Genomic DNA, 22,587 nt, shown 5'->3' with positions numbered 1-22,587 from the left:
TACGGGTTTACTTTCTCTACCATGGGACTAACCATTAACTTACTCGCTAACGGAGCTGACCTCACTAAACCGACCACTTGCGCATTATCGCGTTTCCTTTTAAAACAGTCCCCGATAAGATGGTTATCCTTTTTACAGTAACTGCAATGTGGACGATAATGCAGGCATATCCTTACTTTGCCCACCAGGTGCATTCCTTGCCTGACTAGCTGACCAACTAGATGACTCTCCCCGATAGTTACTTTCCCGGGAAAAACCTGTCTGAAATTTCTTCTTATAACCCTGTTGTAAAGAGCTACCCGGTACTGCCTGAGCTTTGTGTATTAACACGTAATCATCTGCCACTATGCCTGCCTCCTCTATCTTTTTGACATCACGATCCTCTAAATGAATACGTAAGCTAACTGGTAATCCATTTTTAATGTCCTGTAAGATCAACAACTCCCGTAACTCGGTATATGACTCTACCTGATGAGAAACAACCCATTTATCAAACATCCCTGCCTTCTTAGCCACAAACTCACTATAAGACTGACCCTGCGTTTTTCTCAACTCGCTATACCGTAAACGATAATCCTCAGGACGTAATTCATAAGCCCTCAACACTGCAGCCTTAACTAAGTCGTACTGACTTGCTCGCTCATCACTCATTGAATTATAAGCTATACTAGCTTTCCCCTTAAACTTAGACACGGCTAACAATGTCCACTTAGACTCCGGCCAATTTAGCTGCTTAGCGGCCCGTTCAAAAAGTTGAAAGAACATATCTACCTCCTGATCGTCAAATACAGGCACTGATCTATAAGCCTCCGACATGTTAAAACCATTTCCTGCCTCACGTCTAACTTCTTCAGTATTCAACTTTAACTCATGTTCCACTTTTAATTTTTCTAACTGGAATTCTCTATTCCTTTCTTCTTTCTCTCTATCCCTATCTTCTCTTTCTCTCTCTCTATCCATCTCTTCTCTCTCTCTCTCCCTATCTCTATCCCTCTCTCTATCTTCCCTATCTCTCTCTCTATCTTCTCTATCTAATGCACGTTCCTCTCTTTCGTACTCATGCTTTTTAAAAGCTAATTGTTGTTCCACACTTAACTCATTTATCTCTATCTCTGGAACAATCTCACTGTCTTCCATAACAGGCCTATCACCAAAAACTTCCTGGATAATAATTGTCTTTATATCACCTAAGGTTTTAGCTGATGTTAAATCAATTTCTCGCTCATCCGCGATTTCAACTAACTCGGCCTTACGTGCTCGCTTAATCTCCACTACACTGAGCGTAGGCCTATCCAGCAAATTCTTATCCATGTTTAGATATGACGCACTTAATATTAATTAATTTTCTAGTGAACAACGTGCTACTTCTGGTTAATTTGTAAAATTAATTTATAAAGCCCCCATTTACAAACAATACTTTTTTAAATATGCATGTCCCGTTTCAGATCCGGGACGAGCGCCCCAATTTTCTACTCCTGTCACGGGGATTCTATAATTCCCGTAACTGAATAAAACACGATTATCAAAATATCTCTCCTAACTGTATATCTATTAGATCTCTCTGTAACAGGCTGTTAAACCCTAGTATGGCTCGTCTAGGTATGATCAGAGATACGATCTTATATAAAGTATATATTATTATAGCACGTTAGTTCTCTAGAAAACACAACAAAAACACAATACACTTTGGAATCTGTATTATCCTACGCTGACAAATGTACAGCCGTAGTAGTAAATTAATAACAGCAATAATAACAACCCAGAACTGATCACTTAATTAGTTAATCTCTAGGTGTCTAGTTACACAATATGCGAATCACTTCACCGTTACACCACACCCACACGTGTGATAATTGAGAAACGCTTACAGGAGAAGTTAATTAATAAAGGAATTACAACACCATTCCTAACTGGTTAATTTTTAATTAACCCTTACTACTCGTTCAGTAACGTGTGATAATTTAGGAACGCTTCTTGGGGAACTTAATTAATAAAGGAATTACAGCTCTATTCCTAACGGGTTAATTTTTAATTAACCCTAACTACTCATTCAGTAATCTTGTAACACAGAATTAATACTTATCACAATAAAGACAATAACCTACAGTGTACCTAGGTCCGCTAGGATGACTGGCTAAGCTTTATATTACCAAATACTCGTATAATGTTAGAACAAGAAGTCTACGATTTACTTCGTCAGATGACCGAAGACACTGTCTAAAGAATATTGGTATAAAATATTTAAGTCACATCAATCACATCAAGGTTATACACAGAGCAGAAATGATATTTACCAAGTCCTAACGGACTACGTTCGTGATCCCCTGGAGCCGTCCTAATTCGTTCTCCTAGATATCTCTAAATTCTAGCTATTTATTATAAATTCAGAATTGGCCTGGGGGTACAAGGCGGTACCTCCCCCTATCATCTGATATTTCCGCTCTACTCGCGTCGGTATATTTCTCTCTGATCGTCAGACTTACTGACGCCAGTCGTCGCCATCACGGTTGTAAAAACCGCACTCGCAGAGGTATTACGTAACTACTCGCCACATGGCCTCCGCAGCTGGACTAAGTGCATTTTGGAATGTCCGATCGAGGACGGTCGCGCAGAAGTCTTACGTAACAAGTTGCCCATCTGGGCTACGGGCAATAAACTGCACACGGCCCTCTAACACAATTAAAATCGCCACAGGCGAAACAAATTTAAGAGCATGTTCCGTGACAGATATACTGGTCATCATATTGTTAACATAGTATTTGAGTTATCTTGTAAATGATGTGCACGACTGCTTCACTGTATTACAGAGATAATTCGCATCAATATTTATTAGAGGCTGACAGGACAGGCGTTTTGTAAATAGAAAAAAAAACATCATCGGAGCAGTTATGTAAATCCACATTCAGGTCGATGGCACATATAACAAGACGTGTTATCAGGAATGTATCGCTGGTTCTTGTCAACTTTGGGTAACTAGTCATAACGTATGTAAAAAGATCAGAATAATTGCTACTACAAGCAATTGTCTTGAACTAAGTTCGGCCTCCATGTAGCACATACATGTATCGTATGGTGTACTTGCACCTTTTGTGAGAGTTGAGTGCGTCGTTAAATAAAACATTTCCTTCTTCCTTTTGTGAGGGATACAACTGACCATGCTCAAGATGCACTTGGAGATTGGAGTTACATTTTGGAAAATATTTTGTATCGAGATTTAAGGAAATGCGTAACTGCCAGTTATTTCCTCAGATTCTAAAAGATGTTTCCTTACAACTCTATTCCAAATTTACTTACATTCTTACAGGTCTTTGTACTCTTATTTCTTGTAAAGAGAAAAATGATAGGGCTTGTAGATTGTATCATTTTGATATATTTTTGAGCTATGATTTCACCAAAGGCAGGTACATATACGTTTATTATATAAAACTAAGGAAGGAAGGAAATGTTTTATTTAACAACGCACTCAACACATTTTATTTACGGTTATATGTCAGACATATGGTTAAGGACCACACATATACTGAGAGAGGAAACCCCTTGTCGCCACTTCATGGGCTACTCTTTTCGATTAACAGCAAGGGATTTTTTATATGCACCATCCCACAGACAGGATAGTACATACCACGGCCTTTGTTACACCAGCTGTGGAGCACTGGCTGGAACGAGAAATAGCCCATTGGGTCCACCGACGGGGATCGAGCCTGGACAGACCGCGCATCAAGCGCACGCTTTACCACTGGGCTACGTCCCGTCCCTATATGAAACTAAAGTCACTTAGTAGTTCTCGGTGTTTCTGTATTAATCTCAATGGCAGTTGCTACATTTGTACGTTTCTTACAGCACACAGGAGAAAATATTTTAGATTTCAAAACTGTGATGACTTTTTAATTATTTATAAAGATGATTTGTTTTTAATGGTAACTTTTGTGTTTCTTATTAATAGTCAAATATAATTCTGACCGTCTTCACTTGTAAATTGTGTTCCTTAAAGGGACATTCTTGAGTTTGTTGCAATTTTGAAGATGTTATCGACTAACAGAGACTTTTCAACGATTGTAATTACATATAAAATATATTTTTCTGCATAAAATATTAGTGGCTGTATATTAAACGTGTTTTTGATCGTTCTAATATTTATACTAGGTTAAATTTATTTTATTTCATAAAATAGTTTATTTCCTAAAACAGTTGTTTTCGTACGTACGAAATTATTTGAAGACAAAATCCAGTTTGGCTTCTTACAAATATTAAGACGACCAGAAACACATTGAATATACAGACACTAATATTCTAAACAAGAAAATACATGTAATATGTAAGTTTAATCGTAGAAATATTTTATTAGTCGGAAACATCTTACAATGCAACAAACTCGGGAATGTCCCTTTAACATTCCATCGAGCTATGAGTCACTAGATTGTAGTCATTTCTCTGTATATACATGTTTTTAATTTTAAAAAAAATGTAAGTAGTATTATATTATTATATTTATGCCATACCCCCACCATCTTCGGTTCCAAATTTGGCCTCATCAGTTCTAAACTGTACTGATAGAAAGAAATAAGGGATCACATGAACACTAACAGCAAAGAGTGACTGCAACCAAGTTATTTATTGCTTTGTTATACAACTTATAAGCTTTATAATACAAACAGCAAATTATAATAAATACATATTTACAATATATGATAATGGTGGGGAGCGCTTTAGCACTATCTAAAACACATCCATGCATGTCTAAAATAAAACGATATAAACCATACATACATGCATGATAAATAATTACGTGGGTAGTAATAAAGAAGATATTAAATATAAACACATGTCGTGCGTAAGGCAACTAAAGACACTCATATATATATATATTTATCATATAATATCTTAAATTTTCAGTGCAATCAAAGTATGTGATATTTTTAAGATCACATACTATAAGAATTTCATAACTTTGCAAATTAGATGTAAATTAGTCGAGGTCTCGGCACTAGGTTTGTTGACATTTAAGCAAACGTACTTGGGTGACACTCCATGATTGACGTATGCATTCATAGTCATCGAATAAAAACATTTCAATGGCAATTTGACACTGAAAGCTGTCCAGCGTTCAGAAAACAGAAAAACGTTAAGCCCTAGTTTGATTTGACGTAAGGACATCCAAAATGATGTCATTCGAGTTTGACGTCATGTCCATTCAAAAATACATTGCGCCACATATTCTTACGTCGTTTGAATATCTAGTAATGGCGGACTGGAAGTTGTGTGTACAGTTTACAAAAACACGTTGTATTAAGCTTGAGATTATATGATAAAGAGATTATTACCCTCGTGTATTTCGGTATCGTCAGTATCATATATTAGGAATAAAAATAATGTATTATACTCGCCAGAGGCTCGCATAATACAATTTTTATTCCTAATATATGATATTGACGATACCGAAAAACTTTCTGGTAATAGCCTCTCTCTCTCTCTCTCTCTCTCTCTCTCTCTCTCTCTCTCTCTCTCTCTCTCTCTCTCTCTCTCTCTCTCTCTCTCTCTCTCTATATATATATATATATATATATATATATATATATATATATATATAGTAATAGTAGTAGTAGTAGTAGTAGTAGTAGTAGTTCAACTCTCTCACGAAACAAGCCTGTCATGTAGAGAAAAACATACACTTTTTAACGATATATATATTTTAATATATATATATATATATATATATATATATATATATATATATATATATATATATATATAGATGCATTGTGGGATATTGCACTTGAATCGCATGAAATTAACACCAGGGTTCTTCTTATTTGAGACCACTTGATCGTTACATAACTAAAGGTCAACTTCTTTTGCAGCGTATTACAATCCTCTTGTTTAATAGATGATGTATGAATGGGTTATATTCACGAATACCTTCCATCTGAAGTGACATAAACATATTATCTCATAACCAGAAGATGCACTGAACATTTTATTTGTACAATATTACGCATGTTATGCCCGATTACTGTTATATTACCAGCCGTGTCAAATCTAACCAGCGTGTACGTGAGATCTCACTAGGACGTATGTGATATCTCACAAGGAAGTACGTAACATCTCACCATGGTGTATGTGAAGTGTACATGACATTTCGCCAAAGTGTACGTAACGTTTAACAAGGGTGTACATGACATCTCACCAAGGTATACGTGAAGTTTAACATGGGTTTACTTGACATGTCACCAAAGTGTACAAGACGTCAAAGAAGGATGTACGTGACATCTCACCATGATGTACGTGAAGTATAACATGGGTGTATGTGGTATCTCACCATGGTGTACGTTAACTAGAGTATGGGTGTACGTGACACCACACCATGGTGTACGAGACATCTAATAGGGGTGTAAATGACATCTTAACATGGTGTACGTGACGTCTTACATGGGTGTACGTGACATCATCTCACAAAGGATGAATTGAAGCCCTAACAGGAAGTACGGTAAGCCTCCTATCTCACGAGTTGGTACGTGATGTCTGACCATTAACTGGAGTATCTGAAATGCTTTCTCAGGTTTTGAAACGATGCACTTGACGTTTACTGTAGACCTTTCCGTGAAAAACGCCGATGGTTATTATCCCATATATTATGGGGAGCCATTTAAGATATTACCATTTTGATACCATATAAATTCACATGCTAATGGGAGATAAAATTACTCTCCTTGAACTAGTCTCACAAGGGTCTGTTAAAATCATTTTGGAAAGGTTACCATAATGAATAACACTATGGACACCAATTAGTATTTGATGTCTGAAAACCGTGGTCATTATGTAATAAGCTTTCTATCACCACATAAAAAACAGCATATCATACATCAGTGCGAATAGAGACAAGCCAAGTGAGATATAAGGTTTGATTAAAAAAATTATAACAATACAAAATATTAACAATACATGATTTAAAAAACCCAACGAAATACAAAACACCCCTACCCCAATGAAACCCCAAACAACCACTAGATGATATCCTGACTTACAAATGTCATGCGACTCGGTGCAGCAGGTTCGAATCCTGCTAACTGACATTTTGCGTTTTTAAATATTACTAAACTAGTCACTACACATATAATTATATTATTTACATGTGTATGTCACATGATAATCGTGCAATTTGCTCGATATTTAAGTGTTCTTTTTTAATATGAAAAATATCAACCAAGTCTATGTTAATCGGTATTTGACAAGGCTCTTGTTGGCTTAGAAGCAAATGACCCATCCACAGCAATACATTACCTTGAGACCTTGCAAATTTACATACCATTATTAACCGGGTTAATGCACTAAAATTATCACATGGGTTTATGACATGGATATCATGGGTAAGTTACAGGATATATATATTTTTTTTTTTAAATATAGGATAACACTATGAACATTGCGTTGGCAATACATGCTTCTATGCAAAAGCGTCTCACGATTGATAGTTTATGGCATATACAGCACTGGACACATCAAGTGCGTTGACTTGAAATTCAGCGTGCGGCATATGAGCCTTGAAATACGAGATTCCGCGCATTTAGACCGTTGTTTCAGTCATAAATTTGGACTCGTACAACCGATGACGTTATTGCCAATCGAAAAAAGTAGCTTATGTGGCATGGCGAGAGAACATTGAATCAAAATACTAACAACGTATGTGTAGGTACATACTGACATTATTATATGGCACGATGAAAGCACATGAAATCAAAGTACTAACAACGTATTTATAGGTATATATTGACACTATTATGTGGCATGATGAAAGCACATTGAATCAAAGTACTAACAACGTATGTGTAGGTACATATTGACACTATTATGTGGCATGATGAAAGCACATTGAATCAAAGTACTAACAACGTTATTTATAAGTACATATTGACACAAGTATGTGGCATGATGAAAGCACATTGAATCAAAGTACTGACATCGTATGTATAGGTACACATTGACACTATTATATGGCACGATGAAAGCACATGCAATCAAAGTACTAACAACGTATGTGTAGGTACACATTGACACTATTATATGGCACGATGAAAGCACATGAAATCAAAGTACTAATAACGTATGTGTAGGTACATATTGACACTATTATATGGCACGATGAAAGCACAATAATCAAAGTACTAACATCGTATGTATAGGTACATATTGACATTACTATATGGCACGATGAAAGCACATTGAATCAAAGTACTAACAACGTATGTGTAGGTACACATTGACACTATTATATGGCACGATGAAAGCACATGAAATCAAAGTACTAATAACGTATGTATAGGTACATATTGACACTATTATATGGCACGATGAAAGCACATTGAATTAAAGTACTAACATCGTATGTATAGGTACATATTGACACTATTATATGGCACGATGAAAGCACATTGAATTAAAGTACTAACATCGTATGTATAGGTACATATTGACATTACTATATGGCATGAGAAGAACGAGGACGGTGGTTGTGAAGGAAATAGCTGAACACGCTGAATGGTGGAGAAAAAGCTGGTTACAACATACCATTAAGCACACATGACGCACATCTAGGTCAGGGATTTCACACTGCACGCAGTTTTCCAAACGAAAACACTGATGGTTTTAGGCAACACATGTTTGTTTGGATTTTCTGACGAGCGATTACAGCTTTTGCGCGAACGACCCATCGTTTATTTTTATATTGGTTTTGCATAATCGACAGATGAACGACAAATTTGTTCATGCCAAATTGTATGCACTGTATTGACATTGTTATTTGGCATAATGAGAGTACGTTATCAAAGTACCAACAACATATTTACAGGTACATATTGACATAATTAAAGTTTGTTTTGTTTAACGACACAACTAGAGCACATTAATTTATTAATCATCGACTATTCGATGTTAAACATATGGTTATTTTGACAGTCATAGAGAGGAAACCCGCTACATTTTTCCATTAGTAGCAAGGGATCTTTTATATGCACCATCCCATAGACAGGATAGCACATACTACGGCCTTTGGTATACCAGTCGTGGTACACTACTTGGAACGAGAAAAAGCCCTATGGGGTCCACCGACGGGGATCGATCCTAGACCGACCGCGCATCAGGCGAGCGCGTTACCACTGACTACGTCTCGCCCCTATTGACATAATTGTGCGGAGAATTTGAAGATAGTTGATTCATATGTATGATGAAGGTAGCTATATTATAATTACTACAAACATCAGCAATTTTATTTCCTCGACCTTGGAAAATACATGCGATATTGTGTGCGATGCGCTAAGAAATAAAACATTTTTTTTATTTCCGTTCTAACTCATTGCGACAATGCAACGCAGACTGAACGAAATGCACTTGGTGTGACCACTATTATAATTTATTTACATTTTAATGCGACAACACGTGTAAAACTCGCAAGGAAAATCGTATACGAAACACCCATAGTGTGACCAAGGCCTTAAAGGGAAGTCTTATTGTGTTTTTTTATAATTACATTTGGCGTTTCACCAGAAGTACAAACGGTTTAGCTGTAATGAGGCTTGGTATCCATGCACCGGGTTTTCTTTGTGACAAAAGTGGGGCGCGATCAACTGATTTTGTGAAAAATGTAATAGCTAAACCTTTATCCAAATGAGGATTTTTTTAAGGTTTGATAAGCAAAGTTACCATAAATATATGCGCCATATCCGCTTGGTTGTAGTCTGTATGGGTGTGAACATTGTCAAAAATGCACCCAAAATCATTCAGTTTGGAGACACATCTTGGAATGTAGCACACAAATTTAACTTAATAATTATGACCCTAGTAATTTCCTTGAGACTATATGTTTTTGCTAGAAAGATATTTGTGGGTATAACGCTGTAGAATTGAATGTAACCACAAAACAGAAAATGTGTTAATTTCAGGGTTAGGGTTAAGAAAAGCATACAGTATTAATAAGAGTAATTAATTTTGTCAAAAACTTAACTTTAAAAAATAAAATCTACCAAAAAATACCTGTATCTTTCTTCATTTTTAAACCATAGGTGGGCATTTAAGATGCCAGGGAGTCACTGGCACGCATAAATCTCAACTGAAGATTCACAAATAACTGTGTTCTACCAAAACACAAATAAATGCATTATGGTTCATCTGTTAAACACTGGAATTTTCTGGGCACTTCGAACTTTGGAGGGGGTGCGTACCTCCAACACCCTTGAGGGCAATTCCTACGATTAAGTTAATACAATAAACCTAACTGAATAGAATTAACCCCGCGAACATGTCTTGTACCTTCTTACTAATATACATTAGCGTAGCCGGGGTGGGGCATCAGTCACATCTCCCCCTCCCCCCCCCCACCCCATTCAATGCGGGTGGTCCCTCAATGTAAAATCCTACGCACCCCAGCTCCGTCTTCAACGGTCATTATAAACAAACAATGAAACAAAACAATCATTGAACACTTACCTCCATTCATCATCATGTGCACTATTTATCCACTCTGCGCATGTAACAAACAGCACAATAGTTAGCTGTCGTCATTAGATCCAGTAGTATTAGGTCCATGCATAGATATTTTACATTTATACACATATACATAAATATGATTATAGATGTCAAAAAAGCGTTTCTGTTCGCACATTTCTATATCCAGACGAATGTACACGTAGTATCGCTTTGACATCAATACGCATATTAAAACTCATTATATTGTTGACGTCACGCCAAAGCATTGTTGACGTCACGTGATAGACATATTTTTAGGTGCTGACCATTTTCGTTACTTTACTCAAAATACAAATGAAATGCATACCGCAGCCCCCTGCACCCTCCCATTGCATGCCCATAGGAGCCAGGGTTATGTGTGTGGGGGGGGGGGGGGGGGGGCGAGGGGTGATGGTGGTGGTGATGTTTCCCGCAAATGAAGACAATAATATACGTCTTTTGTTTTTGTTCTACACTATATAACGATAAAAATTTGGCTTGTACCCCTCCTCCTCCCCTTGCCTCCTCCTCTACAGTGTGTGGCCAACACTCCACATATCGTCCCTACGGGCTTGCCTTGATCTGCACCTAATAATGATTAAAGGTAGCGCAGGTTTGTGACCCTTAATGATTTAGGTATCAATATATATATATATATATATATATGCCTATATACACTGGCGTAGGAAGCGTGTTTGGGGGAGAGGGCAAGGGGGCATGATCCAGTAGCAGCGGCGATGATATATATATATATATATATATATATATATATATATATAGAGAGAGAGAGAGAGAGAGAGAGAGAGAGAGAGAGAGAGAGAGAGAGAGAGAGAGAGAGAGAGAGAGAGAGAGAGAGAGGAGGGGGGGGGGGGGTATTACCAGAGTGTTTTTCGGTATCGTCAATATCATATATTAGGAATAAAAATTGTATTATACATTATTTTTATTCCTGACGTCAGCTCCTGACCATCTCCTGTATGTACAGTGTAAACAAAAGCAGTAATTTTCGACAAGGCGCTTCTCTTTGATCAACCTGACTTGTAAACAGCATAAATGACGTAATATTATAATAAACTATTTAACTAAATATATTTCAAGTTGCATTAACGGAACAAAATGGGGTTATAGTATTTTTCTCTGTTAAATAATCCAAAGGAAAAATGTACAAAATTAGGCCTATTGATATGCTACGTTGGAGCAAAAAGCGACAACCCACGATATCCAAGTGATAATTTTCTTTTCTTTGGGACTACGTAATTGGTCAGTTCTGTGGTTTTAGATGGAAAAGTCTACTTAATCATTAGTAATAAACCATGTCCATTACAATTTTATGGGCGACAGGTAATATTCCACAATACCGGTATGTATTTTTGTGTCTAGACAGCGTCAATTAATTGGCTCGTCTGGTTACCAATCAAATAAACACCTGCCAATCAGGAATCACAGGTAGAAGCAACTAACGGCATAGACCAATTAACTAAGAAAACACTCCGTGTATCATTTCAGTACGTAGGTTAATGCATGGGCAAAACATTGTTAATTGTTTCGACTTGTTGTGTAGCCACTTTGACAATGATATTTTATTTTGTATTGAAAACTAATATATATAGTGCTGGATATACTTATTTCTGGCTAACTGGGATGTGTATTATTACAGAACATTGCAATCTATGACTATTTATCATCCCGCAAAAAGGCTCATTCCTAACGTTACGCAGTAAGTATTACGTAATCACCAGATCGCCAGAGGGCGTACTCAGTGAGATGGTACAAAATGGCTGCGCCCGTTATATATAATAGCTGTCACATTTAACCGTTTTATTAATTAACTATACGATTATACGTGTTGATATTAAGCAATAATGTGCATTATATATCGTTGAATATGCATACCAGGCCAAATGCCTTAATTGTCTTCTCCTTTAATACAACGTGTTTTTGTAAACTGTAACGCAACTTTAATTCCAGTCCGCCCTAACAAGATATTCAAATGACGTAAGAATATGTGGCGCGGTGTATTTTTGAATGGAAATGATGTCAAACTCGAATGATGTTATTTTGGATGGTCGTTTCGCTCATTGTAGTGGTAAACGGAATGTTATGTACATCCCGGCAAATTTTAAAGTCTCGATTATCGTAAAAAGCATACGAGATAGGGGTGCACGGGGGCCCCGGGCAAAATGAGCTGGTCTCAAATCATTCTGTCCACACAATATTAGGTGTAATCCATGAAAAAAATGCGTAGTGATTCATTTGCATTCCTACATAGGGGCCTATAGCTGTTTGCCAGTATGCTAATATGAATACCATCCCCACCCGCCTCCCACCACTTTCCTTCCTACACAAATTGGAGCCAGAACTCATATTTCGTAATGTCGAAGCATATTTTACAGAGTAACAGAAGTATCCAGCTACTGTAACACAGGCCACGTTTTACCGATATATAGCAAAATAATATCATACTAAGGGACAACAAAAGAAACCAGTAAAATAATATTTGTATTACGGTGTCAGTATAGCGACAACTCAAAAATAGGAAGAAAATGTGTCTTTACGAAAAATTAAATTTTCATGTCACAAGAAAATCAATATGAGCACTGTGATGCTAGGATTGGTGGTTAATGCATGCGAGTTAGCCAATGTGGAGCTGGTAGTTCGTTATATAATACCGTGTCTTATTTTTCTATTGATTTAGCATCGTGCGGTTTGATCCCAGCGCAACACGTGTTGTATTCTTGTATCACTCTATTATCAACTGAACTGTGGCCCTGGAAAACACCGAGGGAGAGAAAGTATGCTGTCGACGTCCAGGGACTTAGCGAATGGCGCAGTACTGATCCTCGCAGTGTTGTGTAAGAATTACAGTACTTTGTTATTACATTATCACTTACATTGTTATTGTTTTAAACATCAATGAACCATACTTCCTTATTTGTCTGTCTGCCTGTCTGTGTGTGAACCTGCCCCCCCCCCCCCCCCCCCCCACACACCTCTGTCCATCTCTCTCTCTCTCTCTCTCTCTCTCTCTCTCTCTCTCTCTCTCTCTCTCTCTCTCTCTCTCTCTCTCTCTCTCTCTCTCTCTCTCTCAGTCTCAGTCTCTATGCAAACGGCTCACTGTCGGTCGGTTTGTGCATGTTCTCTTGCTTAGATATAATAGTTACAACATACGGTTCTAACACACGGTTCTATCAGACGGTTCTACCACACGGTTCTATCACACGGTTCAACCACACGGTTCTATCACACGGTTCTTGGTGTGATGGCAACGTGATTTTGTTCTCTCTTATTCCTGGTATACGACAAATTAGACAATTTGAAAATATAATAATGTAACCTCTTTGAAACAGGTGTCTATTTAATACAAGCCAGTTAATATTACGAGACACATTCGAATTTAGTCTGTATCCTCACCTACTTTTTCTCAACGGTCATCATCTTGGTCATCATCAATTAGGTCATCTTGTATATCGATGCATTTAGCCAATGATTAATAAATCAATGTGCTTTAGTGGTGTCGTTAAACAAAACAAACTTTAACTATAGTCCAGCGCTGCCCCAGTCATCATTGGGAATGCATCTTTTTTCTCCACACTGACGGTGATCGATCCCAAACCGACCGCGCTTCAAGCGAGCGTTTTACCACTGGGCTACGTCCCGTCCCATTAAGCTACATTTATACTTCACCGCCGACTCTTGACTCGCTCAGTCCTCCTATTCAAATCCAATCCCCATTTATACTTCACCGCCGACTCTTGACTCGCTCAGTCCTCCTATTCAAATCCAATCCCCATTTATACTTCACCGCCGACTCTTGACTCGCTCAGTCCTCCTATTCAAATCCAATCCCCATTTTCAGTCAATTCAGTATGATTTTAACACAGTTCATATTATTAAATTTTTAGTGCGCGTTCGTTCAACGCGTTTTAGTTTACATAATCGAAACTTTAATTTCAGTTGCGCATGAGGTCGGCGATCAAAGTATGAATTGACCTTTAGTGTATTAGACCTCGGACGTTTAAGGAAGATGGACAGTTAATTCATTTCAACTTATTTTTGTGCTTATATCCAATTACGTTTCAAGCACGCTGTCCTGGGTACACACCTCAGCTATCTGGGCTGTTTGTCCAGGACAGTGGGTTAGCTGTTAGTTGTTAGTGAGAGAGAAGAGGGTGTAGTGGTCTTACACCTACCCATTTAGTCGGTATAACTCGCTCTAGGTGAGAGCCGGCACCGAGCTGCGAACCCAGTACCTACCAGCCTTATGTCCGATGGCTTAAGCACGACACCACCGAGGCCGGTAGGATGAGGAAGCATCTCGAAGACATACTGCATTGGTGCAGAAACAAAAACACGAGCTGTGTGAGCTGGCGCATTGTTATGCAGGAGCATAACATGCCTCTTGTAGATATCTGCCGAGATTACCTTTGATTACACACCAGCTCATCTGTGGAAAAACAGGAAAGAAGGAAATATTTTATTTAACGACGCACTCAGCACATTGTATTTACGGTTATATGGCGTCAGACATATGGTTAAGGACCACACAGATACTGAGAGAGGAAACCCGCTGTCGCCACTTCATCAGCTACTCTTTTCGATTAGCAGCAAGCGATCTTTTATATGGTGGACTGGCTGAGAAGAGAAATAGTCCAATGGGGCCCACTGACGGGGATCGATCCCAGACCAACCGTTCATCAGGCGAGGGCTTTACCACTCGGCTACGTCCCGCCCATTTCTGTATCAAACTAATGAATCCATGTACATGCAGGCACGAGGTGTAGTTCAGCGGTACAGCACTAAGCTCAAGTGCGACGGGTTGCAGGATCGATCCCTCGTGTCAGCCAATGCCCAACGTTTGGTACTTTGAAGTACTTCCATGGTGTGTACTGCTCCGCCTATGGGAAAACGCAGATAATTGTCGGCAGCGAGTCCCTCCTCCATTTCCATCTCTCTCTCTCTTCATAACACACACACACTCTCTCTCTCTCTCTCTCTCTCTCTCTCTCTCTCTCTCTCTCTCTCTCTCTCTCTCTCTCTCTCTCTCTCTCTCTCTTTCTCGCTCGCTCTTTCAAAAAACATTGTTGGACAAGTCAGGACAAATGTCCCCACTTGTTTCGCAACAATGGTATGACAGTGTAGACAACTTTTACAACACAGTTGGACAAGGCGGGACAACTTGCAACATGTTGGTAAATTTAGCTAAATGTTGCAGCTTGTTCCCACTTATAACCAATCAGACACTTTAGGTGTGCCATGTGACCAAAGTTCTACATTACATGATATCCAAAATCGCAGTATCAACACAAAGAGGCGAAAGCATTGGCTAAGTTCAGCCAGTGAACGTTTCGCTAACGTTCGCGAACTATTTGATTGGTTCCCGACGTAACCATTTGGTTTAACGTGAAGCGCATAAACCAGTCTAGCGGACGTTTTGCCTCTCGGTCTGGCTAAACGCAGCCATGGTCTCACCACCAAGTAATGAAAATGATTAACCTTTATGACCAAAAGCCCTGCATTTAAAACGTGTCAGTACATAAATACAAAGACGAAAAACACACTAGCTAGAGCTGGGAAAGGAAGGACCCGTGAAGTGGTAATGATCAGGGTTTTCTAAGAGAATGTTTTTATTTCTTTGTTGTTGTTTTTAAAAATTGTTTTCAAACATGTTTAATGCCCTCTATTTCAATTAATTGCTATGTAATGAAATGTAAAAACCTTGCCTTTCCCAACATGCAGTGCTCCGTACACACTGTGCATTCATGTTAACTGGCCCATTTAAATAAATTGAATTGCTTAACTTTACCAAAAGTAACAGTTCAATACATATTAATCAATCTTAATGCTTTTAGAAAATAAATAAATTAAAAAGTAAATAAGAATCTTTACATGAGTATGTTTCCTCTCCAATTTACTTTTTGACTTTTAAAAACAAATTTCAAAACAAACGTCAAAAACCCGCAACAAATGTGGACAAAAGTCAAAGAATGTTGCATCGTGTAGACAGAAAGTTATACAAACGTCAACAAGTGGGGACATTTGTCTCGGCATGTTCAACCATTTTTTTGTGACAAATGTATGATCGTGTAGATAGGGCTTAAAGACACTACGTAGCCGTATTTTAATATGTGCTTAGATATCATTAAAGAAATATTAATTTCTTTTCCAAGTTCGTCCAACATTTGCCTTATAAACTGGTGTGGATCCTCCTGAAATAGAATAAAAGAGCTGGACGTTTGTTTAACCACACCACCATATCACATTGATATATTAATAATCGGCTATTGGATGTCAGATATTTGGCAATTTTGACGTGTAGTCTTAGAGAGGAAACCAGCTACATTTTCCCATTAGTAGCAAGGAATCTTTTATATGCACCATCCCACAGACAGAATAGCACATATCACACGACCTTTGATATACCAGTCGTGGTGCACTGACTGGAACGAACAATTCAACATAATACGATCTTTGTTGCAACGTCTGTATCTTCACATTGGTCAAGGGTAAATGTTGCCAGGAAACACAAACAAATTACGCCGATCGATCCCAAACCGACCGCGCATCAAGCGAACGCTTTACCACTGGGCTACGTCCCGCCCTGTGTAAGAGAGAGGTTGAAATGTCACATTGTTAGCAGATCTTTCACGCAGAGCAAGGTTAGGTTTCAGCCTTTTTAAACGACCCTCATGTTTGAGAATGTTATATAGGTCTATTACCAGTGGCAGATGGAAGGGGGGGGGGGGGGTCGAACGACTCGCCCCACTAAGGCTAAAATATTTTTTTATAGTGCAACATTCGGATATTCATATAGAAGGAAGGAAATGTTTTATTTAACAACGCACTCAACACATTTTATATACGGTTATATGTCGTCGAACACATGGTTATGGGCCACACAGCTATTGAGAGAGGAAACCCGCTGTCGCCACTACATGGGATACTCCTTCCGATTAGCAGCAAGGGATCTTTTATATGCACCATCCCATGACAGGATAGTACATACCACGGTCTTTGTTACACCAGTTGAGGAGCACTGGCTGGAACGAGAAATAGCGCAATGGGATCACCGTGCCTTTAAACATTATCCTAGATCGATCGCGTATCAGGCGAGCGCTGTACTACTGAGATACGTCCCGCCCGCGATTCATATAGATGTCCAGGGGAAATGTAAACGAAAGAGTTCGATAACTTCATATTCGACACACACACACGCACACACACACACACGCACGCACACACACACACACACTCACACACACACACGCGCACACGCACACACACACACACACACATACACACACACGTACACATACACACACACACACGTACACATACACACACGTACACATACACACACACACACACACACACGCACTCACCCCCCCCACACACACACCCCCCCCACCCCCACACACTCACACCCCCCCCCCCCCCCCCCACCCCCACATACGCACACTCCATGTCCAGACCATGCTGGTCGTTATTTTCCCCCATTGTTTTATTTTTATTTTTTGTTTTTGTTTTTATTTTGCTGTTGTTTTTTGGTGTGTGTTTTTTTTAAAGTATAGTTTTATCCCAAACGGTTTTAAATGTTTAAAGAAATATTGTTTTCCAGGTCATTTCCAGGTGAATGGATTTACATACAGCGAAATAACATGTCCTGTACTGACATTTCCGTGCCCTGTAACTGCCGAGTGTTTAGATTTTGAAATGATAAACGATGGAAAGATTGACTGTCCAGATGGTACTGACGAAGCTTATAGTAGCCCTAGTAAGTATAAGTAAAACGTTACGTTTATTTTGTAACCTGCAACATTGTTTTGGGTGGGATGTAGTCCAATGATAAAGCGCTCGCTTGATGCTCGAACAGTTTAGGATCGATACCCGTCGGTAGGCCCATTGGGCTATTTCTCGTGCTACGTTGAGCATGACATGGCAAGTACTTTTAACCCTTTTCCTGTTCTGGACGGAGGAGTCGGCCGAGACCGGCACCTGCGCCCAGGACAGGCGTGCGCTACAACAGCTTGTTCTGAATGTGCACGTATAACCCTATGATCTGACCTGACCAGCATTAGGAAATATGTAGCGGGTTTCTTCTGATGACTACGTGTCAGAATTACCAAATGTTTGACATCCAATAGCCGATGATTAATTAGACAGTGTGCTCCAGTTGTGTCGTTAAACAAAAGAAACTTCTTTCTTGTAACACGTGGCTAAAACTGCAGTAGAGACCATCCTGAGCTTGTTGCTATATTTTTTTGTTTATAATATTAATACTAGTATCTGTATAGATATTGCATTTAAACAAATTGTTTTCATTGTTTTAGAACCTCAATCTTCATTTTGTATTTTAATGTAATTGTTGTTTTGTTTTGTACGTACGAAATATCGAAAACAGCAAAAGAAACGATATCAATGAATATTTTCATTATAAATTTAATCCAATGAACATACTGTACACATGGGCTTATAAAGGTTACAAGATATTTATAATTGTTTGTAATAGACACAAAAACTAATGGGATTAAAAAATCAATAATTTTAAATAAATTAAAGAAAACTAAATTTGTTCGTGTTTCTTTTACTTTTCTTTTCATTGTTTTTTTTTTTTGGGGGGGGGGGGGGGGGGGGAGGGGGTTGTTCGGTATATTTGGACGACAAAGTCCCGTTTGGGCTACTTAAAACATTAGGACGACAAGAAAACTACTGAATATACAGACACTGATACTCTACGTTAGGCTATTTCTCGTTCCAGCTAGTGCACCACGACTGCTATATCAAAGGCCGTGGTATGTGCTATCCTGTCTGTGGGATGGTGCATATAAAAGATCCCTTGCTACTAATTGAAAAGAGTTTGCCCATGAAGTGGCGTCAGCGGGGTTTCTGTCTCAATAGTCCTTAACCATATGTCCGGTTTCTAGACGTTTCGTACCCAAACCCGTTCGTACCATACCGTTTCGTAACCACTAGCATACCAGTTCACCAATTAAATAATGTCATACATTACACCTAACATTAATATATTTTTTAAATACACAATTATAATGTTTTATTACAAACATATTGTAACATTTAGCAAAAAATGTGTTGTAATAATCACTCAGTATCTTTTATAAGCATTAAATGAGCAACTATGTGCTGTGCATCACTGAAGCATGCCGTTTAGTAACCAAAAAGCATACCTTTTCGTAACCAAAAAGCATACCTTTTCGTAGCCAAAGAGCAATTCTTTTGTCATAAACCCATTTAATATTTGATTGTATTAACCCGTGTAATAACGGTATGCAAATTCATGTCATATGCAAATTTAAAAGTTCATAATGCTACTTTCACCTGTCAATAATTGAAGGACTCGGTGCTAAATAGGGAATAAGTCACATTTTGAAAGTTTTGAGAAATATACCAACATGTAAGTTTTTATTAATTTCACATTTACCTTTACCATAAATACAATTGTATGAATATACTGGGTTTCAATATCTCTCTATATATTTTTTTAATTTTGTTAATATTACTATATTTGTAAATATTGTTATGTTTGTACATAAAATGTTTTTTGTCATGTAAAAATAAAAATGTTATGTGTTTGAAATATATCAACAAATAAGCTGACTTCGCTTGACATGATTCTTCGTGACAATTTCTAATCGCTAATTATTAAAATGCAGTTGGCTTGGATTTTTGTTGTTTTATTTTTCATTAAATAACATGTACAAATGTGGGTACGAACTGGTATGCCGATGTTCCTCTGGTTACGAACTGGTATGCCTTTGGGTACGAACTGGTATGCTTTTGGGTACGAACCGGTATGGTACGAACCGGTATGGTACGAAACGGTATGGTTACGAAACGACCTGATACCATATGTCCGACGCCATATAAAAGTAAATAAAATGTGTTGAGTGCGTCGTTAAATAAAACATTTCCTGATACTTTAAACAAGATAATGTGTTAATGTGTAATTTTAATCATTATAAAGTTTGTTTTGTTTAACGACGCCACCAGAGCACATTGATTTATTAATCATCGGCTAACTGATGTCAAACATTTGGTAATGTTGACATATATATTCTTAGAGAGGAAACCCGCTATATTTTTCCATTAGTAGCAAGGGATCTTTTTATATGCACCATCCCAGAGGCAGGGCAGCACATACTACTGCATTTTGTATATTAGTCGTGGCGCACTGTCTGGAATGAGAAATAGCCCAAACCAACCGCGCACGAAGCGAGCGCTCTACCACTGGGCTACGTCAAGCCCACCTTACTGTCATTGTTTCATCTTTCTGACTAAGAGGAGGTAAAGGCCGTGGTATGTGCTATCTTAAGAATCATGTCTATGGGATGGTGCATATAAAAGATCCCATTCTACTAATGGAGAAATGTATCGGGTTTCCTCTATAAGACTATAAGTCAAAATTACCAAACGTTTGATATCCAAAAGCCGACGATTAACAAATCAATGTGCTCTGGTGGTGTCGTTAAACAAAATAAACGTTATCTTTTTATCAATGACAGCTAACTCAAGAAACTCACTTCAATGAGCCTAATATATAGTTCCTCCCCTACACCACCAACAGCGCGGAAAGGAAGGCACGAGACGCCAGGAACTAGTTGATGAATGGGCAGATAAAAAAAAGATATCTGACATAAGCAATGGTTCTTTTTGTATTTCACTTTGTTCTGTTTTGTTTCCGCGGAGGAGTATGACATTCTGTAGAACAAGTCATTATAGTTCAGGATATCTGCGTGACGTTAAGAACTGTTCCGAGACGTCAAACTGTTCTCAGCCAAATTAAACCTCAAACCTCGCTCACAGGACGTGATGTCTCTTTGAGCGCGGCTGACGTTGATCGATTCGCATACGAGATTTAAAAAAAACCCAAAAAAAAAACCAACAAACAAAACCAAACCTGTGAAGCCTGTGTTAAAGCTGTAGTCTCTCTGTCTCTCTGTCTCTGTCTCTGTCTCTCTCTCGCTTGCTCGCTCTCTCTCTCTCTCTCTCTCTCTCTCTCTCTCTCTCTCTCTCTCTCTCTCTCTCGCTCTCTCTCTCTCACGCACACACGCACACACGTACACACACACACACACACATACAGATATATCAATGTTTAAAATTAATTTTGTTTAATGACACGTCTAGTGCACATTACAAACACGTAGGAACAATATCTGAGGGCACAATCTTTAGTGTGTGTGTGTGTGGGGGGGGGGGGGGGGCAAAGACATATTTTTATCGTTATTTATATAGAGTGGGGTTGGCAGAAGCCAAATTTATATCTCTTCTTATAGCGTAGGACAAAGAAGAGAACATTTTTGTCATTAAGAGGGGCTCATGGAGATATGCATTGATTTATTAATCATCGGCTATTGGATGTCAAACATTTGGTAAATCTGACATATGAGGCCGAATTTACAAAGCGCATTTGTGTCTTGCACGCGTGTAACTACATCCCATTTACAAAAGTTAAACGCCTGCATGTAAGATCAACAGACTTCCTAAATTCAGTCCATTGTCTTCAGAATTGTTTTTCCATTAGTAGAAGCAGGTCTTTCATGTATACTTTCGCACAAACAGAACATCATAAACAACGGCCTGTGATATACCAAAACACAGACAAAAACAATACAAAGGTCGTAAGACACTGGTTGCGAAGGGGAAAAACCGAATCAGAGCGAAAGCGAGTTGGATACGTTTTTAACCAACGAATTGTCAGATACATTGTATTGTAGAGACACAAAACGTAGCATCTGCTTGAATACCATAGGTGCCCTTTTTAAACTTTGAGCCCCTTCACTGAATACTGAAGGTACCCTTTTCAACTTTACAACCCCTCCTTAGGAAAATACTATATTTGCTCCTGAAATATTATCGTCAGTTGCAACTGATAACACTGTTATTTCACTAGTGACTGTTTTAAAGATATATAACAAATACACTGACATTTCCTCGTGATATCTACACTGTTGAATATTATTGAAATAGCAGTTAACCCTTGTGACATTTTAAAAATGTTTAATATATTTTAAATGCAATACCAAGTAATTTAATATGTTTTCTTGTACTCGTTAAATATGCTCATGGACGTAATGT

General features: G+C 38.3%; 1 protein-coding gene across 1 annotated transcript in view; it reads left to right on the top strand.

The window, feature by feature from the left end:
• LOC121382035 (relaxin receptor 1-like) overlaps positions 1 to 22,587 on the top strand; it is a 120,338-nt gene that overhangs the window by 42,077 nt on the left and 55,674 nt on the right. The window contains exons 3-4 of the mRNA XM_041511509.1: positions 13,190 to 13,346; positions 18,110 to 18,265. Coding sequence (XP_041367443.1) covers positions 13,289 to 13,346; positions 18,110 to 18,265 — 214 coding nt within the window. The 5' untranslated portion in view covers positions 13,190 to 13,288. The remainder of the gene's footprint in view (positions 1 to 13,189; positions 13,347 to 18,109; positions 18,266 to 22,587) is intronic.

The sequence above is a fragment of the Gigantopelta aegis genome, chromosome 9 (assembly GCF_016097555.1).
Source record: "Gigantopelta aegis isolate Gae_Host chromosome 9, Gae_host_genome, whole genome shotgun sequence".
In the NCBI taxonomy this organism is placed as follows: domain Eukaryota; kingdom Metazoa; phylum Mollusca; class Gastropoda; order Neomphalida; family Peltospiridae; genus Gigantopelta; species Gigantopelta aegis.
Note: the sequence above shows the minus strand (reverse complement) of the source record. Positions and strands in the feature narration are given on the sequence as shown.